The sequence below is a fragment of the Quercus lobata genome, chromosome 11 (genome assembly GCF_001633185.2).
Source record: "Quercus lobata isolate SW786 chromosome 11, ValleyOak3.0 Primary Assembly, whole genome shotgun sequence".
NCBI lineage: Eukaryota > Viridiplantae > Streptophyta > Magnoliopsida > Fagales > Fagaceae > Quercus > Quercus lobata.
The window spans coordinates 46,854,533-46,882,172 of record NC_044914.1 but is presented as its reverse complement, the minus strand read 5'-3'; the positions used below and the strand labels follow the sequence as shown (position 1 = coordinate 46,882,172).

Below are 27,640 nucleotides of genomic sequence, written 5' to 3'. Positions count from 1 at the left end.
AAAAAAAAACTCTGTAGCTACTGTAGCTACAGTGCCACTTGAACAAACCAAAAGTATGGTAGTTTTTACACATTCACCTAACAAGTGTCACAATATTTTCATAAAACATTTATTTTCAGTTGTGGTCACAGTTTCATATTTTATTATTTTATTTTAACTTATAAGAAATTGGCACCTCAATAATTGTAAAAATATTGTGAAATTTGTTGTGTAGTAAAATAATATATATAAGGGGAAAAAAAATACAAACGGAAGACAAAAAAAAAAAATACTGTTCGAAACTGGAAAAAAAAAAAAAAAAAAAAAAAAAAAACCTCACCAAACCACTGTTACCGCTACAGTACTTACACAGTACACACACTAGTGTACAGTACCGAAGCACTGCAGCGGGCATTGGCGCTTTTTATATATAAGTAATATAGAAAGTGGCTATTTGATAACATAGATTAAGCGAATCCAATAAGCCTTATTGCCAAAAGCTCCAACCCCACAAAGTTTTGAAGAAAGGTTGCCATCCATTGCTTAAAATTTTTGTAGAAAAAAGAAATTTCCATCAATTTGTGATCCATGCACTTGTAGTGCAATTATGCTCATTATTGTTACACAAGCTGTAACTGGTTGTGTTCTAGTTTCAAAAAAAAAAACTGGTTGTGTTCTTATAGTACAATTATGGATTCCATCCATTTGTGATCCATGTACTTGTAGTACAATTATGCTAATTATTGTTATACAACTGTAGCTGGTTGTGTACCATACACAATAAAAACACAATTTTACAATTTTAATTGTGTACAATATATACTGTGGGTAAGTATCACCACTTTTATCTTTAATAATAATATTGGCACAAAAAAGTTAATCGCACAGGATAAAGGAAAATCGTACGGGGTTCACAGAAAAGACATTCCACTTCTTTTTCTTTTTCCTTTTTCCTGGGTCCATCAGTCCATAGTCCATACAAAGGACGACTTAAGCTAAAGTTTTGAAATTAACCACGTAATATTTATCTTTCGTATGGTATTAATTATATATAGACCCATCCATTCTCATTGTTTCCTAACCTTATAGCCCATCACTACTATAACCAAAAGATGAGTTTCTCCCATCTGATTTCACAGTGTTCACTACTCGGGCTGCTACTATTTCTACTTGCTATTGTCAATGCAGTGCCCAAATCCGAAGAATTCAAAACATATATCATACATATGGACCATACTCACAAGCCTACGTCTTTCTTAACCCATGAGTCATGGCATCGTTCCATCCTAAAATCATTGTTGTCATCTCCTGCTGATGATGATAACAAAGAACTCTTGTTGTACTCATACAGCCATGTCATGCACGGTTTCAGTGCAAGGCTCACACCCTCTCAACTAGCTGAGATTGAGGAATCTCCAGCTCACCTGGCCACATTCCCAGGGTCCACTGGCAAGCTAATGACAACTTACTCCCCTAAGTTTCTGGGGCTACAACAAAACTTTGGCATATGGCCTGCTGCCTCATATGGAGAAGATGTGATTGTAGGCATTATTGATTCAGGAATTTGGCCAGAGAGAGAGAGTTTTAATGATGAGGGTATGTCACCAGTGCCACAAAGATGGAAGGGAAAGTGCGAGAATGGCACAGCATTTTCCCCTTCATATTGCAACAGGAAGCTCATTGGGGCTCGATCCTTTAGCAAAGGAATACGGGCTAAAGGTCATGACATATCCAAGGAAGAGGAATTTGATTCTGCGAGAGACTTTGTGGGTCATGGTTCACACACTGCATCCACAGCAGTAGGTAATTATGTACCCGGTGTAAGTCATTTTGGATATGCAAGAGGCACAGCCGTAGGGGTGGCTCCCCGTGCACATCTTGCCATCTACAAAGTTGCTTGGCTAAAAGGACAGGTTGAAGCACCTGATGCTCTTGCTGGCATGGAACAAGCAATTCTTGATGGGGTTGATATCATGTCTCTGTCTCTTAGCTTCGGTAATCAGAGATCTTATTTCACTGATGTCATTGCCAAAGGTTCTCCTTCTGCAGTTGAGAAAGGGATTTTTGTTGTTTGTGCTGCCGGCAATGCTTATCTTTACAAAACAGTATCGAATGTAGCACCTTGGATCACAACTGTTGGGGCTGGCACACTTGATCGAAGTTTCCATGCAACAATGACTCTAGGAAATGGGGTTCCCATTGAAGGTACATCGTACTTTCCAGAGAGTGTTTTCATTACTGATATACCTTTGTACTATGCCAAAGGGAACCTGAGCAAAGCAATTTGCAATGACAAAGCATTGGATAAAAAGGACGTTTCCGGGAAGGTAGTCCTCTGTGATTATAGCACCAACATTACTACTTCTCAACAGATTAAGGAGGTCCAAAGGGCAGGTGCTTTTGCGGCTATCTTCTTGACAGATGCATCATTCTCTTTATTTGCAAATCAATACTCCATTCCCAGCCTTATTCTGCCAACTGCTTCAGGGACTTTGGTTAAAGAGTATGTAACAAAGGTGAGAAACCCAAAGGTGAAGGATATGAGATTTGTGTTAACAAGGTATGGTACAAAGCCTGCACCTCAAGTGGCCAATTACTCTTCTAAAGGACCCAGCCCAGTCAGTCCAGGAGTTTTAAAGCCAGATATTCTCGCTCCAGGAGATGATGTGGTAGCCGCCGTTGCCCCTACCAGACCATATATCCAAGTCGGCAAATATAATTTGTCTTCAGATTATCAACTTATGTCAGGCACATCAATGGCTACACCACATGTTGCTGGTGTTAGAGCTTTGCTGAAATCAATCCACCCCGAATGGAGCCCAGCAGCTATCCGATCAGCAATAATGACCACGGCCTATGCTGAAGACAATACAGGCACAGTTTTTAAAAGTCAACTGTTAGATCTTGAAGCTGCCTCACCTCTAGAGTTTGGGGCTGGCCACATTAACCCAAATAAAGCCATGGATCCTGGCCTCATCTATGACATGGGTTTGCAAGATTATATTGAGTTTGTGTGTGGCTTAGGGTACACTAGAAAGCAAATGAGTGTTATCCTTAGCCGAACTCAATGGAGTTGTAGCAACAAATCTATTCATGATCTAAACTATCCCTCTTTCATGGCTGTACTCCCAACCAAAACAAGATATCCAGTGACAATGAAATTTAGCAGGGTTGTGACAAATGTTGGAAACAATAAAGCTGTATACCGAGCATATTTGGAGAACATTCCCACTGGATTGAGAGTAAGTGTCAAACCAAGGACCCTTACATTCACCCGCAAATATCAGACTCGAAGTTTTGTTGTCAGCGTTGAGCTCGATAAGGAATTTCCCTTCGTAATTTATGGTTTTCTCAAATGGGTTGATCAAGATAGTCACATGGTGTCAAGCCCCATAGTGGCTATCAGTTTATAGTTGATAATATTAGCATATTCACTTGCTCAACACTACCAATTGTTGAGGGTGTCTTAGCTATCTGTCTTCCCAATTTGAGTATATGTTGGCTTTGTGATATAAGACTGAAGTTGGTATGTATGTTTTAATATTTATCAATAAAAGAAAGTCGTTGTAATTTATTAGAACCAGTGAATTTACAACGAAGGTTAAAAAAAGTGAAATAATTTAGCTTCTCTTTCTAAAAGGTATATTCAATTCTAATATAATTTTTTGTTAAATTCCAAAATATTTTTTTTCTTTTAAATAGTAATCACCTAACTTTGCTAATATTTTGTTTGTAAAAATTTGTTCGTCCAAAAGATTGGAACCCTTAGTCTTTAAAATATATTTCATTCAGCGTTGCAAACTCATGTGATAGAAGATATAAAATTAAAGGGGTGTTTGGTAGTGATGTTTAAATAATAGTTTTTAATATTTAAACGTCACAATACATATTTTTACAACACTTTTTAATCTACACGGATTTTCACAATACTTAAACAACAATACTAAAAATCTCTAACCAAACGGGCTTTAATTTTAAAAAACATGTTGGTATGTCCCAAATTGGTTGTTTTAAACAAGGACGAACAGTGGCAACTCTAGGAATTGTTACATGAGAGTTCATTATGAATATTTATTGCCAATATGAGTAGTTATAATGATTTTATTTTGTTAAGTTTGTCTAAATTTTTATTTTTATGCAGTTAATATTATATATTTGTCATTGTGTTTATAAAAATATTTTAAACTAAATGACTCAACTCAACTCATTGGCTCTAAATTAATTATTGACGCACACAACCACACTCTTTCATACATAAAATAATTCACTAGATGTTTACTTAACCAATTAAATGCTTAAATAATCACTAACTTTGCAATTTTTTTCTTGAATTTTTCTAACTTTATGACAAAAACTTATTATAACATGATAACTGTGGGGCCAGAGAGTTTGAGACCCCAGCCCATTTCATGTTAAGGCCCAAGGCCTGCGCCGAGGAGATACAGGGCAGAGGACGCACCATGAGAATCGAGGACGGTCTAAGGAAATGGCCGAGGACGAGCTCCTGCTCGGCATGCCATAAATGCCCCTAAAAGGAAGAGTGATCACAGTGCGGAACAGCACGATTAAAAGGCTGTCAGAACTACAATAAAGCATTCTGCACCTGACAGAGCCATGCTCTTCAACTTTTACAACCACCCCCAACCACTTTAGGTATGGGCTGATGGGACAAGTATCAGTCTTGGAAAAGTCGATCCTGCACATGGACGAAAGATAAGGAATACAGACTAATATAAAAAGAGGAACAAGCAATCCGGGAAAGAAGCTGGGAAAAATGGCCAAAAACCAGAGCCTCCCAGCCCGCCTCCAGGAGAAAGACTCCTCGAGCGAACACGATTTAATGCTATATGAACACCACGACAAACCACCGTCTGGTGACCAAAGCCTAACCTTTCAAACCCACGCTCTACAAATGATATTGTTTGGGCCTTTTTACGTGCGAACCCAATATCATTTTGAGTCGTTACAAATTGCGTCCTTACAATAACTATACACACTCATGTTACAAATCCTCTCTATTTCCTAATTATTAAATTATATAAAATTATATTATATTTATATTGTACACACAAACATTCACGTACACACCATTATCCACACAAACGACATTATAAAAAAAATAATGCACACAATCAATATTAGACACACTCATACATACATATAATAAAAATTTATAATAAAGAGTGACAGTAACAATTCACAAACATTCACTCTTACTTTAGAGTAAAAAATACTTATAATAAGGGTGTATAAGATTTAAGTCAGGATGTGCAAAAATATTTTAAAGAAAAAATTAATGTATTAAACTAACAAAAAAAATATTAAATATATATAATTCTTTTTTTTTTTTGAAGTCAGGGGGTTCATTTGAACCCCTGAACAAAGAGTAGGGCCGCCCCTAGGACGAAACCCTCTTATACTTTTACCTTAGTATTTAAGGGGGGGGAAAAAAGGTAAGAAAATGGTGGCCACAAGGCTTGCATGCCAAATGAGGCATATGATTGAGAAGCTACCTAATGCAACCTAGGTAATTTCTTAAACCTCTAATTTTAATTACGGCTTAATCAATGAAGGCTAATTTATCAATTAATGCCAAATATACGTAATTAACCAATATTAATATAAGCATGGTTACCAACAATTGCATCCTTCAGCACAACAAGCATGTCAAATGACCAATTCATAGGAAATAAGATAAGAAAACCAAAGATATATAACACCAGTTGTGTTATCAAAGGAAAAAAAAAAAAACCCGTGAATCGAATGAAAAAATCTCTTCATGACTAGTCACCAAAGCGATCCACTAAGTATAGATATAGTTGTAGTACAAATTGACAAACACAACCCTCCAAGTCTAGTGCTACAATCTTGAACTCGAGCCCTCTATGCTCCCACTTGCAACTGAATTCGCCGAGTCTTTTCTCTAACTTAGTCTTCAAATCCACAACCAATCATTGGTTGCTTCTTCAGGCCACCATGACTGAAATTGGGAAGCTCCAATGATTCTCAAGGCTCCAAACATCACTCACAAAATTCAGGAGATATTGGGTGTGAAGTTTTTAATCCCCTTTTGAAGATTTGGCTATGGTAAGAGGGAGAAGGTAGAGAGAGGCTAGGCGTTTGGTTCTCACAATTTGGTAGTTTCTCTCAACTTTCAAATGTTAATTAAGGTTTAATTTCATAGGAATCGAAATTAGACTCCTATAGGTTAACTAAATTCTCTGCTATTCAAACAATTTCAGTTCCACAAGAGTCAAGAGAAATTATGGCGAAACCATCTTAATTGATTTTCAAATGCAAGCCATGTGTCTAGGTCGTGAGACCGAAATATAATTTTGGTCAACCGAAATTCCTCTTCCAGCAAACCAATTTTTCAAAACTATAACAATGAACCCCAAATACAAGATAGCCCACTCAAAACAAATTACAATGTATAAGAAAAGAAAATAACAACCAAATTTTGATACAAAATTAGCCAACAAAAACTCAAGACTTAACAATGATCATACACAAGAAAAGAATAATAGTTAAGAATACATGTTCTATATATGTGTGTGCACGCGCGCGCACATGTTTTGCACCCTAAACTATAACTTTTGTTACACCTTACACCCTAACATTTAGTTTTTTGTTAACTTTGGATGGAAATCCAAAGTTTATGGTGCAAAGTTTAATCAATAGTATAGTTTATGATGATAAAGTGAAATTTCTTTTTTATTTTTAGAGAATTGAGATGTGGGACAATTGGGTATTTTCACGTGATGTTATATTTTTCCATTCAATTTAATGGCAAACTTAATGTTGGGATGCAAAATGTAACAATAATCATAATTTAGAGTATAAAATGTACATTCGAAAAGTTTATAAAACAAAATGTAATCTAAAATATAGTTTAAAGTGATAAAGTGTAATTCTTCCAAAATTCTATACGTCGGAGTTATACCAGAGCAAGATTTAACAAACAAATGCAGCTGAATCATTCTCGGAATTGTAGTCACGTACGACATTGGCAAGTGTGACTAAAGCATGAGGTTCAACCTAGCTCATCCTCATACCGAAGAGCCAGTTTCTTTAGCTCATCCTCATGCAAGGATACGTACAATTCATCATCCTCTTACGTTAAGTGGTCTTGATCTTTTGAACCACACAAAATGCGCATGCGTGATGATTGAAAAATGACAATGTTAAGAAGCCACCAACTTTTCTACCTAAATGTGAATACAATTCAACCGTTACTAAGATAATCTAGGACATGTTTGCGGCCATTGTTTTTTTGGCAGTTTCTTTTTGAAGAAAGTGGGCAAAAATGGCAGATTGAGATCCTGTGCAATACCACGGTGTGCAATTACTTTAATTCTAGCCATTCAATTGATCTAATGCTCAAAAGTTGGACAGCTCATTTGGACATGTCCGTGTGACTCTCATTTCTCTTTGCTCTTTCAGTTTCTCCTCTCTCTTGTTCACGCTTACCCTATTTAAAAAATTCAAAAACTCTCTCTTCCAGCCAAACATGCCTTAAAATAAGCCACCAGTGATGCTCTGGTTACTTCTCCACCGAAGTGCACCAACAGTATTTCATCTACCCACCCAAAAATAAATATGCTTGGATCTGGTAATGAAATTTACATATCAAATTTATGATTTTTTTTTTTCACATATCAAATTTATGAAATTTTCTTTTCTTTGTCAAAGATCATTTGTTTGTTTCATTTATAACACTAAAAATTATCTATTTCTTTCATTGCATTTTTTTATATAAATCTGATTAATTTATTGTTGAATGTTTTTTGAGATTTTTATAATGGGTATGAAGCCTAGTTGAGTGTGTGTGTGTCTGGCAGCGTTTCTTGCTTCTTTTTTCCACTGAGATTTTGTGAGGTTGTGTCCTCTGATGCTGATGTTTGGTTGTTGGATCTATCGGGGTCCCTGTGTTATGTTATTGTTTTCATTTCATGAGTTTTAATGGGGGGGGGAGGGGGGGAATGTTTACTGTGCAATCTTGTTCATAGCCAAGGATTTAGTTGTTACAAATCAATTCTCAAACATCAATTGAACTGCATAAATCTTTTGTCACTTAAACGTGCAATACAGATTAGCATACCAGACTTAATCCCACAATTATGGATATCCAGTTATTCTTCTGGCCTAGATTTACAAAAGAGCATGGGATGGGCCGCTTATGTGACTATTATAATCAAAACCTGAATATAACAATGTTTTAAATGAATTGATGGCTATAAATTTTTAAACACGAGCTTGGCTCTTAGGGGCATTTGTGCCAATTCTTAAGGATTGGAGTTCAACTGTTGAGTTTTGACATAAGTGTGGTACTGGAACAGTGGCAGCGAATATTTCCAAGGCATTCTCTCATGTGCAGCTAATGGTGTTTGACCTCCCACGTATTGATATTGTTGCTAGCCTACCCGAGAGTAAGAGAATGAACTATGTTGTAGGTGATATGCTTGTGTCTATCCCTTTTGTTGATGCCATTCTAATTAAGGTGTGCAATTTTATTCCTTTCTCATAATCATTCCTTTTATTTTAGATTGTAGTGGTTTCTCTTTGCACTACTTATATTGGCCATTGATGTAGTTGGGTTGTAAGTAGGGTTTCATGGAGCTCTATTGATAAATTGAATCACGCCGGTGATTTAGGTAACATTATGTAATTTCATTTGCTATTATTAGGGAAATTAATTGCGGTCTCATTTATATCTTCAATTCACACTCTTATGGAGTAGCTGATATTTCAATTGTGTACTTATAGTATCATGCTTTGGCCACCAAATCTATATTAAACTTCTCTTCTCTCTTCTTTTTATTGCATTTTAATTTGAGGCACAAATTAGATATGTCACACAATAAAATGGGAGGACAGTTAGTACCAACTCTGTATAACAAATCTTCACAAAATTTCCTTTCACAATAACATGGGAATAATTTTATTTATTGTAAGCTTCTTTTAAGTTTTTATTACCTTTTACAATTCCTTGGTGTCACTATGGGTTTTATTACTTGTTAGTTTACTTAAATTGTTGGCTTGAATATCTTAATTTTTTCCCACTAACTTTTTTTTTCCTGTATTCTGTTCATTGGATAGGTGTGCGTGCAAAAGAAGACTCCTCAAAACAATTTGGAAACCAACTTTGACATATCAACTCCTATTGAGAAAATGAAGATACAAGTCCAAAGTACAAAATGCAGAAGAAGGCTAAGTGAGACTGAAGAAGAAACGAGGTTGTTTTGTGTAAATAAGGAGCTGATGACACTTATTGACACAACACCATTTTGCAATCTCTTTAGCAATTGTTTTAGTAAAATGCTGCCGTATCACTTAGATAGCTTAGTTCCAATTTCTATTATGAATTAAGTCCCATGTGTTAGCTAATTAGCTTGTAATTAGTGATTAGATTAAAACAGTTTTCCTGCTTAATCAGGGAAGTTAGTTTTGCTTCATTCTTTTCCAAATTTTGTATATAAGGGATTAGATATTTTCTATCTATTCTCAATTGCTTGTAATCACCTTTAATCGTCAATAAGAAAATTGAGTTCTATTTAGTTTTCTTCTTCTTCAAAGCTTTGAGTTTTTGTAATTCCTGAATAAGAAGTGTCTGCAAATTTAATTTGTAAAAGAGGCTCTCTCTTGGGGCTGCAGTTAATAAAATTAGAGAGGGGTTGCGGTTTGATTCTTTGATATTTGTGAGTTGCTACATTATTTGTGAGATCTCTTTGGTTGTGCTGTAGCTTTTGTATTGGGTGAGAATTTGCTTTGTAGATCTCTTTGATATACGTGGGTGGAACCTAGCAATAGATACCATAGAAGATGCAGTGCTTAATAATGAGAGATGCCACTAACAATGTACAATAGCTTTATAGTGAAGAGTAAAATTAAGATCATGTGGACATTAATATAATTTGTGTTTTTATGTCATTCTCAATTTAGCATTTGCTACAAGCAAATTCATACCCAAAGAACAACTCTGTTTAGACAAAGAAAATTTTTGAAATACATCTAACACGTTAAAAGCTAATAACAGAACTCCTTCACTACATGCTATTCACAAAACAGAGTTGTATACATCACATCTATTCATCAAAATAAAGCCATCAACTGATTCTTACATTCCTCAGAACCAAAATTGCATTTTGAATTGGTCAATTAAAATTTTGAAATTGAAAAAAAGTTATTAACTAACTACAGTGGTAGTCCATTGTGATGGTTTGGGTTAAACCGTGCAAAAACCTCCCTGTCATTCCAAGGAGTCAAAAATCTAATCCCTCCTTAATGGAGTGGTAAACTTGAGAGATCTCTTGTCCTTTGTTCCTTGCCTCGATTCCCATCTCTTCTGTGAGCAGAAAGTTGATGGAATCAGCCCATTTGAAGAGTAGCCTAGAACATTTATCAACTTGATGAATCTCCCTGAAGACTGCAAATTTTGCAAATTAAATAGCCTAGCATTAAGCTTTAAAGTTTCTAACAGTCGTTTACTTAAATTTTCATAAACAATTTTTCTATCCATTTCCAAAACAAAAATAAAATTAAACAAAATAAGGAACTACTGCCAATCCCAAACCACAATACAAAGGGATTATAATAAACCCAAACCACGATAGGAATGGATAATGGGTGAAGCTTAGAGAACCAAACAAAATTGTTAAATTCATGCATTTCTAAGCTTCCCTACGTTGTTATCTATAATCTTAAACACAAACCAAATTGTTAAATTCCAATGAAGTTGATTTTTTTTTTCAATGAAGTTGATTTTTTGTAACGAAATCAAGCAAAAAGATTCCAAAGAAGCTTCCTTGAAAGGGATGACCTTTGGCAAAGAAATCAAGGAAATCAAGGATAGGGAGAAAAGATCATAATACCAGATCTATAATCACATTTTTTTGTTGGGTGGGTAGCTAAAATCTAGATGAATTTATACACTAGAAAGACAATCTCAAGAAACAAGATACTTATTTTTCCCTTAAAACTCATGAAATGAAAACAAAAACATAACACAGGGACCTCGATAGAGCCAGCAACCTAACATTAGCATCAGAGGACGCAACCTCACTGGAAAAAAGAAGCAAGAAACGCTGCCAAACACACACGCACACTCAACTGGGCTTCATACCCATTATAAAAATCTCAAAAACATTCAACACTAAATTAATCAGATTTATACAAAAAAAATCAATTAAAGAAATAGATAATCTCTAGTGCTATAAATGAAACAAAGGGATAATCTTTGACAAAGAAAAAAAATTTCATAATTTGATATGTGAATAAAAAAATCATAAATTTGATTTGTAAATTTCATTACCAGATCTAACTACATTTATTTTTGGGTGGGTAGATGAAATACTATTGGTGCACTTCGATGGAGAAGTAACCTGAGCATCACTAGTGGCTTATTTTGAGGCATGAGAGAGAGAGAGAGAGAGAGAGAGAGAGAGAGATGAGAGTCACACGGATTGCTGACGTGTCCAAATGAGCTGTCCAACTTTTGAGCATTAGATCAATTGAATGGCTAGGATTAAAGTAATTGCACACCATGCAATACCCTAAGTATTGCATGTGATCTCAATCCAAAAATGGCCATTATATTCTTCTAAGTAGTTGGCTGCGTGTAATGATGGGAGGCACAAAATCTTCTTTACACTTCTACTAATCAATTTATGGTGGCAGTTTTGGTGAAAGCAATCGATCAATTATGGTCAGACAGACTATGAGAAAAGTTCATATCCAGGTGCTTGTCCTGATTGCTCTCTTACTTTAAACCAGTTTAAAAGAATCGATCTCTTCTAACTTATTACATTGTAAGTTTGTAACTTATAACTACAACACATTCTTGATGTGATTGTTACTTTATAAATATAAGTACTTATAAGGGGTGGGGGGTAAAAGTCGGGATTCAAGTCTCTAGGAGGGAATTTCATAAACATACACACTTAGACTAGACTAGAATAAAATTTCTATCTTTGTATCAAAAAAAAAAAAAAAAAAATGTTTGTAACTCATAAAACTATCCATGTTTATAATTTAAACAAGTCACTTAACTAATTGAATCAATCATGTAAAAAAAGATACACATGAATAATTTTTTTCAATTGTCACATAGTGGATTGGAGGAATTGGATTGAAAGAATTTTCTACCAAACTAGTTTGGAAGTAAACTTTTTCCTTACAAAAATAATTTTTTTTCATGTGATTTCGAGAACAAGAATAACAAACTAAATAAAACATGTTTAATGCATAAATAATTACAAACAATTAAGTATACTCATGGATTAGATGAATGCATAATGATAAATGCAAATAGACACTAATCATGCCACCACACACACACAAACAAAATATTCTCAGGTTGTTGTATTTAATTACTCAAATTTAGAGTAGTAAATATGGGTGACAATTAGGTAAAATAGATTATTGGAAGTTGAATATTCTTAATTTCAGTCTTGGGTTTATAATTTTATAATGGGCTAGGAAGACTCTTATTATCTTTTTCCTCATAAGAACTAAGGTTTTTGGTTGTTGGATTTTAGGGGGAAAAAAAAAAGGCAATCTTGAGTTTTGTCCTTAGTTGGATAATAGGATTAGCTGCTTTAATGATAATTTTGGGCAATTCTTGATTAATCTCATGTTTCTAGGTCTTACCTTAAGGAAATACTCTCCAAGGAGCTTGCTAAATTTGTGAGATTTGGTCAGAATGCTCTAAAAGTAGCCAGCCTACTTATTTTAGCTTAAGGTGCTTATTTTGGGTTTTATGGAAATTTGAAATCTTGAAGCAAATACCACATGCCAATGTTTATCTTTGTGTTCATGGCTAGCACATAGACTTACTCGTGAACCTTTAGCTATTACAAGTGTTCTCAGCTACTTTATATATGCCAACTTTTAATTCATGAATAAACCCAAATAGACCCACTCTTAACTCTCTAAACCACACTCCTTCAATCTCCTAAATCTATACATCTCTATAATATCTAAAAATTGAGATGTAACATTTATTGTTACTATATTCTAATTGAGTCAAATCAACGTAGTAAAACTAAAATGCATTATGTTTCCTTAAAATAAAAATAAATAAATAAATTACAAAATTTATAAGGCTTTCAAATAACAAATATAGAATCTAATATATTGTATAAATTATATTTTGTTAGAAAATAATCAACATTATTTTAAGAAGAGTTTGAGACTAACACTTATAAATCTCATTTATTATTTTTATTTTTCATTTGAAAAAAAAAAATTCCTCAATTGAAACCAATAGAAGAAATAAGCGTGAATAAAAAATGACCTATCAAAAAAAAGGGGTGAAAAAAAATGCTCGCATTCAATTAACTCGACTACAAGCACTATTGAAGTGGTAGTGCAACTGTAAAATGAAGGCCCATTTCATAAAGCCCAAGCAGCCATGAGGTCCATGACAATTGACAATACCAAGACGCAAGACCATTACATGTAGCAATTCGTTCTAAGGCCTCTAAACTTAAAAGCCCATTATTATCGCAGAAGGCAAAATCCTAACAAACCTAACGTTGAAAGAAGCCCAGTCAGATGAAGAAACGTTTAAAGAAACCCATTAGGAACTTATTTGGACCTATGATTTGGCAAAATAAAGTCAAAACACTACATGCAAAATAACTGATAAATAGTTTAACTAGTAAAAAATCACTTTGGTGAATAAGAGATTTAGGTTTGATCCCTGTCTTAACATTGAAAATCTTTCTGAAAATAAATAATAATTCAACTGCCAATTAATATAGATTTTGAATTAGAATTATAAATCAATATTTCAAATCTCATAATTGATTCTATATCAATACTTTTCCACGCATTGCTGGTAAAATACATTGCTTGAGCCATGAATGAAAATAAAAGTGCCATCAACAATCTCACTTCTTGCTTCAATAGATCGTAGAAAGCTGCACCCATTCAAATCAGTAGAGACAATTTTGGAAATGCACATGCATTTGCCTATTTATTTTCCTTTCTCGCAGAAGATGTGGGGGCTGGATTAATTGTCTATTGTTGCAAAGCGTTACTGACAGAATGTTATACAGTTTTCTATCAAGTGTAAAGTGAAGAACACCATTTTATTTTCTTTATATTCTATGATAAATCTAGTCCTCATTGTTTTTCATTTAATAGGACATGATGTTTAATGTACTGGGCAGCACTTTCCTAATTTGGGGCCATCTTTAAGTAATTTACTTAAGGATATAGTGTGTACGTACCCACTGTTCCACACTGACTGAAATCGTGTTTGTTAAAAATGTGAGATTATACAATTTCACCATTTCACAATTTTAACTGAAATTATGTTTTCAAAATCATGAAAACACTATTTCAATGGTGATGAATACGGTAGTGTGTGATAAGCTGTGTACAACAAGATTTATCGTATACTTAACTACCTTTTTTTCGATGTTATTTTTTATTTTCTTCAGACAGTCAGAAGGTAGGGCTAAGTTGAGCTAACCAAAACCAGATAAAGGGCACCAAACTCGACTAAACTATTATCTACTAGATTTCTTTTTTCCTGGTTGTACATTGAAAGGTTTTTCAAGTTCACTTTATTGCATGGGATAATGCAGAAAATGAACATTAGACTCGAGAATTGTTATTGGGTTATTGATGAATTGTAAGTGAATAATATGGATTAGATATAGCACAACCTACAGGCATTGTGGTGCCTGCAGCCAACATTACTATGACATGGTTGCTAGGATCGTGGGAATAATGAGTCGCAAAGAGAGCTCTCGAGTTGGATTCTAAGAATGTTTGGATATATATGTGCTATGTTATCAAACGTATATGCCAGATGTTGTATGTGGAATGAGATTGAGCAGTTGAGGGAATAAGTTGACTGTAGGATGCAACATTTGATTCTGAGAGAGAAAAATATACAGGATAACCATGGCTTATCATTTAAGAGATGAGACTATATAAACAAACCTAAAACTATCATAAATTGTTTTATATCTTAAACCCTTTTGAGTGACAAGTAATTGATATTGCCCAAATTCAAGTTTGAGATGCATGCCAATAATTGTCTTGCCATTGTGCAATAATGTCATCAGTAACAGACAAATTTGATTATGTATTTTGAATGGTTTGGGTTTCAATGAGGACCACGCATAAGACACGCTCCTTATGCCCTTCACAAGGGTTTTTTGTAGTACCAAAGCTACAAGTGCATGCTCTTCACAAGGGTATGTCGTGCAACCAATGTACCAAAGCAATAAATGATGATGATTTTGGCTTTGGACATGTTATTTAATTCAATTATCTTCAGCCTCAATTTTTCTGTCTGCAAATAAATAGACTTATATGTCGTCCTATGCACCAATCACCCAAAGTTGTCCACAAGAGGTTTCTTTTGTTCATATCTCTTACATATCAAGTGGCTCTCTTGTGGTTTGTTCGCCAAGAAATATAGTCTCAATCAATAACAATTTCTCAATGATGATTTGTAGACAGGACCATGTGATCCTTCAAGTGCTTGTGTCTTGGGCTAATCCCCACCCGATTGACTCCACACCATTCATCCACATACCAGAGATTCTTTAGACAACCTTTCATCTATATATACTAAACCAAAGAAAACAAATTCCACAGCCAAATCATATCCTCACAATCTCTTCTAGCAAGTATTTTTCTTTCTTCTCCCAAGTCAATTGTGAACTAAATCCTATTCTAAAGTCATAACATAGACAGAAATGGCTCTTCTATTGCCTGGTATTCTGCATGCTAAGCAGATTATCCGCAGGTCTGTTTCTGGTCTTGCTAAAAATGTTCCAAAAGGCTACATTGCAGTCTATGTTGGAGAGGAAAAGAAGAAGCGGTTTGTGGTACCCATATCATACCTGAATCAGCCTTCATTTCAAGAATTGCTAAGTAAGGCAGAGGAAGAATTTGGGTTTCATCATCCCATGGGTGGCCTTACAATTCCCTGCAGAGAAGACATCTTCATCAATATCACTTCTTGCTTAAGTGAATTTTAGTACATGGCACTAAAATTGATCAGAGCAGACAGATTTGTGCATTTCTTCTCTTTGTCAGAATGGATAGAGCAAGAAATGTCTACCCAACTGATGAAAAATCACAGCAGTTTCTCAAGGAAATGAGTCTACTTAAGGTCACTTGGGTAGACATTTTCCCCGGATCATTCAGACTAAGCATGTTCTCCAATGGGTGCAGACGACTCAAGGTCACCATATGTATCAGAAGGCCTTATTTCAATGCCTTCCATGATCTCACTGGTTGCTTGAATCACTCACAAGAAAGATAAAAGACATGAAAACCACTAGTCCATTAAACATGAACTGTCAGAGAAATTAAAGAAAAAGTCATTCCTCTTGAGTTTTGAATTAAGAGAATTGATTTATTCATTCATTTCATTGTAAAATTTTGCATTGTCTATGATGAAAGTAAGGATTCTGAACTTTCCATGAAAATACATCAAATAGAAGGTCTTTCTTTCTTCTCATATAATTTTCTCTTTGGTGGAAATGTCATTACAAGCTTTCACCATTAATTTGCAGACTCAATTCATCTTCTTTTCCTCACTTTTGCCCTTTCATTTGTGACTAATTAAACAAGATGGACCAACAGGCCTATTATTTTTATTTTAGTCATTAGTACTTGAGTATCAATCCTTTTTGAAGATTTTTGGGTTTCCCCTTTTAATATTTTGTGTTAATTAGTAGGACTGGGAAACATGGGGACTATTTGGGTAACATCCAACATGTGCACATAGAAGATATTAGTTTATATTATTTGTAGGATTCATGAGGCTTATTTGGGTAACATCCAACATATGCAGATAGACCATAGTAGTATAATTTCGATGTTCCTTAAGTTTTTTTGCCACGCATTTGCCAAGATTATTCTCATTCAGCCTAACCATATTCCCCAATGTGTGCAGATGCATCAAGAGGTTACAATATATTAGAAGGCCAGCTCTCTGTTTATATTGGAGAAACCAAAAGGAGGAGTTTTGTTGTCCAAAGTCCATACTTGAAGATTCCTTCATTTCATTGTAAATTTTGCATGTTCTATATGAAATTCGGAAGTCAGAACTTCCCATGCAAATATATCAAATAGATTTTTTTTTCTTGCTTTCCATAATTATTTTTTTCTCTTTCAACGAGGCTCACTTCAATAATCATAAAAAGTTGATTACTGAGTTCTTCAATATCCATATGCAGTTTGTGTCCTAGCCATCCTAGGTTTGGTTTGTCGAATGAGAAACAGGACTTCAAGGTAGAATTGAAAAAACATATGGAAGTCATTCTGACTGATATGATCAACTGAAACTGATATAAATATATATATATATATATATATATATATATGTATATAATTTGGTAAAGCTGTTCAGCACTTCAGCATAATCATTGCTTTCTTGATCTTGCCCCTAAAAGCTTTAATTGTTTTCCTTTTTTTTTTCTTTTACCTTCATAATGTAACTATGCTTTTCAATTTCATCTTACCTGTTGCTAGTGGTAGAGTTAGGAATTTGTATTTGAGGGGCCAAATACAAAATGATATGATTAAATTTGTATGTGTATGTATTGTATACATAGTATGCATGATACTCTAAAATAATATAAAAATTATCATGTTCAATTGATTCCTCCAAATCCCTTCCATTTTTAGTTGGACGTGTGACATGTTCCATTTATTTGATTTTGAATGTCACACATTTTATATCTAAATAAAAATTAGAGGGAATGAAATGATTCAATAGGATAGCCCAAATAGGACAATTAAAGTACAAAGATTTTTAAAAATAAAAAACTAACAAATTGAAGATTGCTAAAAACTAGAAAAATAATCATGGAACGCAAATGAGAAATATATTTATATGATATCTAAAAGATAAATCGTAACATTTATTATTACTATACTCCTATTAAGTTAGTATTGCATTTCAAACCATTTTGATCCATTTGGTCCACTTCAGTCAATTCCGGTGTTCACTTTAGTCTACTTTGGTCTATTTGGTCCACTCAGTCCACTTTGTCTACTTCGGTCAATTCCAGTCTTTTGGGTCCATTCGGTCCATTTTGGACCCCTTCAGCCCATGTCGTACCTTTTCGTCCATAAGGTCTACTTCAATTCATTTTGGTCCACTTTGGTCCAGCTCTTGGCCATCTCAGCCCGTGACCACTGTTGAACAGCCAGTCAGATACTCCCTCTCAGCCTCACCATGGGTCTTGGCTCTACTAAAGCTAATCCCAATTTTCATAATTTCAAATTTTGAGACTTCTATATTGTTTACTGAAATGGGAGGATGAAGAAGGTAAAGATGTACAGCTAGTCTTAACAATTAATTTGATGTCATGTGTCATGAAGTATATAATTAGAACAAAACAAAAGCTATATAATCTCCATATGTTCTTATAGACAATCTAAAATATGATGAGCCAAATATTTTTAATGATGACCAGTTTGAAATGTCCATCAAATTATCACTGCTTGGGACTTGAGGAGGCTGATTTCACAGTTTAAATTGTTGTTAAGTACAGAAAGAAATGATGGTCATGTACATTGTCCAGCCATGAATACCAAGTATAATCAGGATGGTCACAACCATGGATATGATGCTCTGTACCGAATTTAGACTTCTCTATTCAAGAATATATATATCAAAACAATATTGCTGCTTCCTTTCTTTCTTTCTTTCCCCATTATATAATAAAACAAAATATGAGCCATGAAAGTATGGAACAGAATTGAATGACCCACAATGGATAATTGGCCTTTGCATGCTGGTGTAGAAATTTGTTAGTTATATGAGCCATGGTTTTGATTGGTGAGTTGTACCTTAGAAATTATGATGAATTAAGTCTATGATCACTTAGCATTTAAAAAAATCATTACAATTCTACATCCTAGGCAACCAACACTAAGCATAATAGAGATGGTTAATAATTGATCACTATGGCTTGCTGGTAATGGTCGAACTGATAGAAATTTGTTTTGCCCATAGAGAATGAAATTTATCAGAGACATGGCTTGCTGAATTTGGTGGTTCTGGTTCAGTTGGGTTGAGATGTTAGCAGCATAGAACATCATCACATGCTAGGTGGTTTGGTGCTCCCACTTCAATTTATCTCCCTTTCAGATTAAGGTCCTGGTCATATAATCACAATACTTCCCCTCTATGCATTAAGCAACATCATCACATGAAGTGACAATCTGTTTGTGATGAAAATATATGTGGACAATGTGGGCCTCTGTTGCTTGCTCAGTATTTGAGAGGTTAATATTGATGAATCAAAGCAAATAGGTCAGAGCATGAAATTAACAAGACCTTGAGGGAGGAAAAATCATATGACCCCTCTTGACAAATGTCCTTTAATGGTCCCCCCAGTGGTACATTTCCCCTTAACACTGTTTCCAGTTGACATTGATGGCCACATAATAGATACATTTCACATTAATGTACTTAAAGACCGACAAATTCTAGTGGTTTTAATTTTGGAAATCTTATAAATGCAGTTCTCTTCTTGCATATTGTGAATACTCTTGCAGGTAGCTGCTGCTTTTCAAGTTTTTACAGTTTGGTGTTTTATTTTCATTTTAATGTTTCACTGAATTTTTTCCCCAATGTTCCAATTGTGGTTATTCAAGCTAACTCAGAAGGTATTTGATCTTTGAGGAAACGATCACACAATAGTTTTTTAAATTATCCAGTGCATGGAATGATGAATTTACATCTCCTATTCTAAAGAAATGAAACCCTGAGTAAGTTAAGGTTTCATAATCTAACAAGTAACAAGAGGTTGGCCAATTAACTCAACAGAAGGTTTCTCTTATCCACATCTCTTATATTCAAGGGGGGGTGGGGGGGCTTGTAGGTTGTGCTCCCTGTTGAAATGGTTAGGCATAAGTCTTCTATAAAGTACAATTTGAATCAGGACAAGTTCTTGATTATCAATTGGAAGACAAAACCATGTGATCCTTCATATGACTGTCTCTCACTAATATACACCCAAATTCCTCACAACTGACACCACTCACATTTTAGAGATTTTCCCACACCCATTTTCATCTATAAATACACACAAAGGTTATTCCATAGCCAAATCAGGTCCTCTTATTCCCCACTAGCAAATATTTACCTGCATTTTTTCCTCCCAACTCATTTGTGAGCTTCGACCTTTTCCAAAGTGTTAATATATAAATGGCTATCCGAGTTCCTGCCATCATGCAAGTTAAGCAGATTCTCCGCAGGTCTGTTCTGAGTAGTAAAGAAGCAGCTTTTACGGCCAAGAAAGTTCCAAAAGGTTACTTTGCAGTCTATGTTGGAGAGGAACAGAAGAAGCGATTTATTCTACCTATATCATACCTGAATGAGCCTTCATTCCAGAAGTTGCTTAGTAAAGTTGAGGACGAATTTGGATTTGATCATCCAATGGGTGGTCTAACAATTCCCTATGGAGAAGATGTCTTCATGGATCTCACTTCTCGCTTAAATGGATCATGATTCATAACACTGAGATCAATCAGCAGGGACAGATTTATGGATTCACGCACATTCATGCCTCCTTTCAGCGAAGAATTAGATGGCATGCATGTTTACACCCACTTTAGAACAGCACTGCTGTATCTTAAGAACATATCAATTTGCCATGGACTATTCAGCCAAGCAGAAGCAGATGTGGATGGCCCAACTTGGAAACACACAAAGGAGGTGCTTCATGGTTCCAACTTCATCCAATGGGTGGTTCTCACAGAACCTCATGCAGAGAATCCTTCAGTGATCAACTTGTGTTTTGGATACCTCAGGAGAGAAATGAAAGACATGATACTGAGTATTGAAAACATGAACTTTTCAACATTCTTAACCCAAAAATCTATCTGTTCAATTTTGAAGAGTATTAGATTATTTCATAACTCATTGTAAAATTCCTTTTTTTTTAATGGTTATGAAAGTTGGGAATCATATCAAAAATTTCTGTGCAAGTATTTCATACAAAATTATTTTTTCTTTCTGCAAAATCTGCTTCCATTTGATGGCAATGCAGTACAAGTAATCACGAAAAAATATGCAGATTCAATTTCAGCTGCAAGCAAATGTGCATAATATTTATCATTTATTTATGGATGTGTATTAGCTCCTTTACTTCACATTCTGTGAAACAATCATTTACATTTAAAAGTTCAGGTCAAGTCTACCAAAGGCTAAAAATTCTAGCAAGGCTTAGTTTTCAATAGCCATATGGACCTATACATAGGTGGAGCTAGGATCATGGGAATAATGAGTCGCTAAGAGAGCTCTCGAGTTGGATTCTGAGAATGTTTGGATATATATGTGCTATGTTATCAAACGTATATGCCAGATGTGGTATGTGGAATGAGATTGAGCAGTTGAGGGAATAAGTTGACTGTAGGATGCAACTTTTGATTCTGAAAGAGAAAAATATACAGAAACAGACTATATAAACAAACCTAAAACTATCATAAATTGTTTTATATCTTAAACCCTTTTGAGTCACAAGTAATTGATATTGCCCAACTTCAGGTTTGAGATGCATGCCAATAATTGTCATCAGTTACAGACAAATTTGATTATGTATTTTGAATGGTTTGGGTTCCAGTGACAATGAGGACCATGCATAAGACACACTCCTCATGCCCTTCACAAGGGTTTTTTGTAGTACCAAAGCTACAAGTGCATGCTCTTCACAAGGGTATGTCGTGCAACCAATGTACCAAAGCAATAAATGATAGTGATTTTGGCTTTGGATATGTTATTTAATTCAATTATCTTCAGCCTCAATTTTTCTGTTTGGAAATAAATAGACTTATATGTCCTCCTATGTACCAATCACCCAAAGTTGTCCACAAGAGGTTTCTTTTTTTCATATCTCTTACATATCAAGTTGCTCTCTTGTGGTTTGTTCGCCAAGAAAAATAATCTCAATCAATAACAATTTCTCAATGATGATTTGTAGACAGGACCATGTGATCCTTCAAGTGCTTGTGTCTTGGGCTAATCCCCACCTGATTGACTCCACACCACTCGTCCACATACCAGAGATTCTTTAGACAACCTTTCATGTATATATACTAAACCAAAGTAAACAAATTCCACAGCCAAATCATATCCTCACAATCTCTTCTAGCAAGTATTTTTCTTTCTTCTCCCAAGTCAATTGTGAACTAAATCCTCTTCTAAAGTCATAACATAGACAGAAATGGCTCTTCTATTGCCTGGTATTCTGCATGCTAAGCAGATTATCAGCAGGTCTGTTTCTGTTCTTGCTAAAAATGTTCCAAAAGGCTACATTGCAGTCTATGTTTGTAACACCCCTTAATTTTGATACCAATTAAATTATTATACGTAAATTTTTAATGGAGGCCTATAATTAAAATGGATTGGATTAATTTGGGCCTAAGGTATTAAAAAGAAGATAAATACTATGGAATAGGAAGCCCAAGTAAAGTGGCATAAGTAAATACATGGGCCTTGAAAACCCTAGCCTTTTTCCTCTTAGGATACACGTGTATTTACTGATGGTGCCTCCTTTTGCTTCAGCCGCTTCACACTTCTGAACCTTGCTTTGCTTCACTGTGGCTGTGAGTGGAGACTAAAGGTATGACTCTCTTCTACTCTAAACTTGGGAAAATTGTGATACTCAATGGCTAGCTTTTCTTTCCAATCTTATAGGAAAAATCTGTTAGTGGGGTACCTAATAGAAAAAAAAAATATAATAATAATAATAATAATAAAAATAGGGGCTGCTGTTATGGGTCTAAGGATACGATTATGTTGATAAGAAAAGGGTTTCTATGAACATTATATGACCGCTTATGGCATCACTAAATGTCACCACCCATCCCCATGTATCTTCACGTTGTCCTTGTTCAATACGTGTCCAGCAACTTCCTTGTGTTTTGGTGGCATCAAGGGAATACTAGGCATTGGATGGATAGATTAAGGCATATATTACGTTGATCTCATGTCCATCTTTCTGCTGCAATAAAGTTTCATGCATAGATTACATTAATGGAAGAGGGCCACATTATGTTATTTGATACCTACCTCTACCTCTAGTGATACTAATTTATCATCTCTAAGCCGCTGAGTATGCAGCAACTTTTTAAGCCCAAAAAGAAATCTGATTATGCAGCAATGATTTTTAAGCCAAAATATGATTAGGTAGAGCCAAAAGATATGATCATGCAGCGGTAATTGTAAGTCCAAAAAGCTGATCAAAGCTGAAAGTGAATTGGATAGTTAAGTGAATAAATAGAGAATTTTGGATAAATTAATATTGTTTAGGATGAAATTGTTTAAGAGTGAAAATAGATTTTTAAGTGGGAAATTTGTGTATTGATGAACCTATCTTTGGTGTTGCTAGGTTCTAATTCTACTGAATTGTTGTGATTCAAGGGAGGTTGATTTCTTTTATTTTTGCAACTAAGAGGTAAGTGGTGTTTACTAATTTTGGGGGTTTTCCCAAAACAGTGTTAATTATTAAACTATTTTATATGAAAGAATATGTTGATATTTTATATATAAATGAATATTTTACAAATGTTTGATGTGCACATTGGCTATTTGTTTTATGAAAAACTTGTGGGACAACCTAATTTTATTTAAACTTGTATGTGTGAATATGTCTATATATCTTGAGAAGTATGAATGGATTATTTTGTGAGCATATTGAATATGTTTTGAAGACCTATGGCAAGTCGTGATTAGAAGCTCAGTATGATATTTAGTCCTTAGCAAGGGACAATCATGCTGCAGCTAGTCCTTAGCAAGGGACGGTCCCAAAAGGGGACAGTGCACATTTGATAGCTCCTTAGCAAGGGAGCATACTATTGAGGATCCAAAAGGAAGCTCCTTAGCAAGGGAGTGTACCTTTAGGTTCCAAAGGAGCCATCCTTGAGAAATTGGATGAAAGGAGGTTCCAGTCCCAAAAAGGGGATAGCACAACCCTGTCAACGGGGCGTAAACGTTGACCACGAGAAAAGCCTAGGGAATTGTTTATGTGATGGTATCAATATATATATATATATATATATATATTATGATGGCTCACAATATAAAGATACTATTTTCTTTTACATGAAATAGTTGATGACAAAATATTGGTGAATTATAAGTTGTGAATCTGTTGAAAGAATTATTTATTTGAAAGGTTTGTTCCCACACTCCAATGTTAGTGAATTCCACTTATTGAGTTATCTCACCCCCCCTTTATTTCCCATTACAGATACATTAGGTGGATTACTGGAGTAGAGATCCTTGGGAGACAGATGTTACAAACTATTTTTGTGGAATTGAGGATTTTATTATTATTTTATGGCATTAAACTTTGTATTGGAGAATTATTTTGAGGATGTTTTGTATTTGGTGAATTAGAGCTCTGACTTTTGTAATCAGTTTCAAGGTTGCTAGTTTCTTTTGTTTAATATTTTTATGGATTATTCAGATTAAATAGATTTTTATTGCCTATGATTTTGGGGCGTTACAATGTTGGAGAGGAACAGAAGAAGCGGTTTGTGGTACCCATATCATAACTGAATAAGCCTTCATTTCAAGAATTGCTAAGTAAGGCAGAGGAAGAATTTGGGTTTCATCATCCCATGGGTGGCCTTACAATTCCCTGCAGAGAAGACATCTTCATTAATATCACTTCTCGCTTAAGTGAATTTTAGTACATGTCACTAAAATTGATCAGAGCAGACAGATTTGTGCATTTCTTCTCTTTGTCAGAATGGATAGAGCAAGAAATGTCTACCAAGTGATGAAAAATCACTGCAGTTTCTCAAGGAAATGAGTCTACTTAAGGTCACTTCACTTGGCTAGGCATTTTCCCAGGATCATTCAGACTAAGCATGTTCTCTAATGGGTGCAGACGACTCAAGGTCACCATATGTATCAGAAGGCCTTATTTCAATGCCTTCCATGATCTCACTGGTTGCTTGAATCACTCACAAGAAAGATGAAAGACATGAAAACCACTAGTCCATTAAACATGAACTGTCAGAGAAATTAAAGAAAAAGTCATTCCTCTTGAGTTTTGAATTAAGAGAATTGATTTATTCATTCATTTCATTGTAAAATTTTGCATTGTCTATGATGAAAGTAAGGATTCTGAACTTTCCATGAAAATACATCAAATAGAAGATCTTTCTTTCTTCTCATATAATTTTCTCTTTGGTGGAAATGTCATTACAAGCTTTCACCATTAATTTGCAGACTCAATTCATCTTCTTTTCCTCGCTTTTGCCCTTTCATTTGTGACTAATTAAACAAGATGGACCAACAGGCCTATTATTTTTATTTTAGTCATTAGTACTTGAGTATCAATCCTTTTTGAAGATTTTTGGGTTTCCCCTTTTAATATTTTGTGTTAATTAGTAGGACTGGGAAACATGGGGACTATTTGGGTAACATCCAACATGTGCACATAGAAGATATTAGTTTATATTATTTGTAGGATTCATGAGGCTTATTTGGGTAACATCCAACATATGCAGATAGACCATAGTAGTATAATTTCGATGTTCCTTAAGTTTTTTTGCCACGCATTTGCCAAGATTATTCTCATTCAGCCTAACCATATTCCCCAATGTGTGCAGATGCATCAAGAGGTTACAATATATTAGAAGGCCAGCTCTCTGTTTATATTGGAGAAACCAAAAGGAGGAGTTTTGTTGTCCAAAGTCCATATTTGAAGATTCCTTCATTTCATTGTAAATTTTGCATGTTCTATATGAAATTCGGAAGTCAGAACTTCCCATGCAAATATATCAAATAGATTTTTTTTTCTTGCTTTCCATAATTATTTTTTTCTCTTTCAACGAGGCTCACTTCAATAATCATAAAAAGTTGATTACTGAGTTCTTCAATATCCATATGCAGTTTGTGTCCTAGCCATCCTAGGTTTGGTTTGTCGAATGAGAAACAGGACTTTAAGGTAGAATTGAAAAAACATATGGAAGTCATTCTGACTGATATGATCAACTGAAACTGATATAAATATATATATATATATATATATATATATAATTTGGTAAAGCTGTTCAGCACTTCAGCATAATCATTGCTTTCTTGATCTTGCCCCTAAAAACTTTAATTGTTTTCCTTTTTTATCTTTCTTCATAATGTAACTATGCTTTTTAATTTCATCTTACCTGTTGCTAGTGGCAGAGCCAGGAATTTGTATTTGAGGGGCCAAATACAAAATGATATGATTAAATTTTGTGTGTGTATGTATTGTATTCATACTATGCATGATACTCTAAAATAATATAAAAATTATCATGTTCAATTTATTCCTCCAATTCCCTTCCATTTTTTGTTGGACGTGTGACATGTTCCATTTATTTTATTTTTGAATGTCACACCTTCTTAAATCTAAATCAAAATTAGAGGGAATGAAATGATTCAATAGGAGAGCCCAAATAGGACAATTAAAGTACAAAGATTTAAAAATAAAAATAAAATAAAATAACAAATTGAAGATTGCTAAAAACTAGAAAAATAATCATGGAATGCAAATGAGAAATATATTTATATAATATCTAAAAGCTAAATAGTAGCATTTATTATTACTACACTTCTATTAAGTTAGTATTGCATTTCGAACCATTTTGATCCATTCGGTCCACTTCAGTCAATTCCGGTCCATTAGGTCCACTTTAGTCCATTCTGTCTACTTTGGTCTACTTCGGTCTATTTAGTCCACTCAGTCCACTTTGTCTACTTCAGTCAATTCCAGTCCATTCGGTCCATTTCGGACCACTTTCGGACCATTTCGGTCCTTTTCGTCCATAAAGTCTACTTCGCTCCATTTTGGTCCACTTTGGTCCAACTCTTGGCCATCTCAGCCCGTGACCACCGTTGAACTGCCAGTCAGATACTCCCTCTCAGCCTCACCATGGGTCTTGGCTCTACTAAAGCTAATCCCAATTTTCTTAATTTCAAATTTTGAGACTTTTATATTGTTAACTGAAATGGGAGGGTGAAGAAGGTACAGATGTATAGCTAGTCTTAACAATTAATTTGATGGTGTTTCATGAGTATATAATTAGAACAAAATAAAAGCTATATAATCTCCATATGTTCTTATAGACAATCTAAAATATGATGAGCCAAATATTTTTAATGATGTCCGGTTTGAAATGTCCATCAAATTATCACTGCTTGGGACTTGAGGAGGCTGATTTCACAGTTTAAATTGTTGTTAAGTACAGATAGAAATGATGGTCATGTACATTGTGCAGCCATGAATACCAAGTATAATCAGGATGGTCACAACCATGGATATGATGCTCTGTACCGAATTTAGACTTCTCTATTCAAGAATATATATATCAAAACAATATTGCTGCTTCCTTTCTTTCTTTCCCCATTATATAATAAAACAAAATATGAGCATTATTTTTCCATAAGTTTCTTGATACTTTTCTCTGCCACTTTGGAACATTCCCATTTTATTGGATCTAGTGGGTTTATTTGAACCTGTTTTGGAGGAACAGAATTGAATGACCCACAATGGATAATTGGCCTTTGCATGCTGGTTTAGAACTTTGTTAGTTATATGAGCCATGGTTTTTGATTGGTGAGTTGTACCTTAGAAATTATGATGAAATAAGTCTATTATCACTTAGCATTTAATCAGACCAT

At 34.6% G+C, this 27,640-nt stretch overlaps 4 protein-coding genes, 1 long non-coding RNA gene and 1 pseudogene across 8 annotated transcripts; 5 read left to right on the top strand and 1 right to left on the bottom strand.

The window, feature by feature from the left end:
• The first annotated feature begins 1,075 nt into the window (after positions 1–1,075).
• Positions 1,076–3,424, top strand: LOC115969149 (subtilisin-like protease SBT1.7). The gene has a single exon (XM_031088717.1). The coding sequence runs from the start codon at positions 1,092–1,094 to the stop codon at positions 3,390–3,392; it is 2,301 nt and encodes a 766-aa protein (XP_030944577.1). The 5' UTR covers positions 1,076–1,091; the 3' UTR covers positions 3,393–3,424.
• Positions 3,425–7,309: 3,885 nt separating this feature from the next.
• On the top strand, positions 7,310–9,536 carry LOC115967509 (probable O-methyltransferase 3). Of its 4 annotated transcripts, none has more exons than XR_004086469.1 (4): positions 7,310–7,591; positions 8,319–8,479; positions 8,572–8,633; positions 9,079–9,536. XR_004086469.1 is itself a non-coding variant. In XM_031086620.1 (3 exons), exons 1-3 carry the CDS (start codon positions 7,579–7,581, stop codon positions 9,346–9,348), a joined length of 444 nt encoding a protein of 147 aa, XP_030942480.1. In that variant the 5' UTR covers positions 7,333–7,578; the 3' UTR covers positions 9,349–9,536. The 4 variants fall into 4 exon arrangements, 1 of the variants encoding a protein (XP_030942480.1); XR_004086468.1 differs by having other exon boundaries at positions 7,314–7,591; positions 8,587–8,633; XR_004086467.1 differs by having other exon boundaries at positions 7,312–7,591; positions 8,319–8,633.
• Positions 9,537–10,006: 470 nt separating this feature from the next.
• Positions 10,007–11,551, bottom strand: LOC115968992. Its single transcript, XR_004086836.1, has 2 exons — positions 11,291–11,551; positions 10,007–10,405 (listed from the first exon to the last, which is right to left on the bottom strand). It is a non-coding gene; the product is annotated as an uncharacterized LOC115968992 (long non-coding RNA).
• A 4,043-nt stretch (positions 11,552–15,594) lies between these two features.
• LOC115968259 (auxin-responsive protein SAUR21-like) lies at positions 15,595–17,126 on the top strand. Its single transcript, XM_031087600.1, has one exon. It carries the CDS (start codon positions 15,699–15,701, stop codon positions 15,981–15,983), a length of 285 nt encoding a protein of 94 aa, XP_030943460.1. The 5' UTR covers positions 15,595–15,698; the 3' UTR covers positions 15,984–17,126.
• A 2,696-nt stretch (positions 17,127–19,822) lies between these two features.
• On the top strand, positions 19,823–20,912 carry LOC115968257 (auxin-responsive protein SAUR21-like). Its single transcript, XM_031087598.1, has one exon. The coding sequence runs from the start codon at positions 20,174–20,176 to the stop codon at positions 20,474–20,476; it is 303 nt and encodes a 100-aa protein (XP_030943458.1). The 5' UTR covers positions 19,823–20,173; the 3' UTR covers positions 20,477–20,912.
• A 1,492-nt stretch (positions 20,913–22,404) lies between these two features.
• On the top strand, positions 22,405–25,129 carry LOC115968260 (annotated as a pseudogene).
• The last annotated feature ends 2,511 nt before the right edge of the window (positions 25,130–27,640 follow it).

Bases quoted from the DNA above. Each gene is read 5' to 3' on its own strand.
- LOC115967509 (XM_031086620.1), top strand. The intron at 8,480-9,078 runs GTGTGCAATTTT...TTCATTGGATAG, and splicing joins TTGATGCCATTCTAATTAAG to GTGTGCGTGCAAAAGAAGAC.
- LOC115969149 (XM_031088717.1), top strand. From the start codon at position 1,092: ATGAGTTTCTCCCATCTGATTTCACAGTGTTCACTACTCGGGCTGCTA.
- LOC115968259 (XM_031087600.1), top strand. From the start codon at position 15,699: ATGGCTCTTCTATTGCCTGGTATTCTGCATGCTAAGCAGATTATCCGC.
- LOC115968257 (XM_031087598.1), top strand. From the start codon at position 20,174: ATGGCTATCCGAGTTCCTGCCATCATGCAAGTTAAGCAGATTCTCCGC.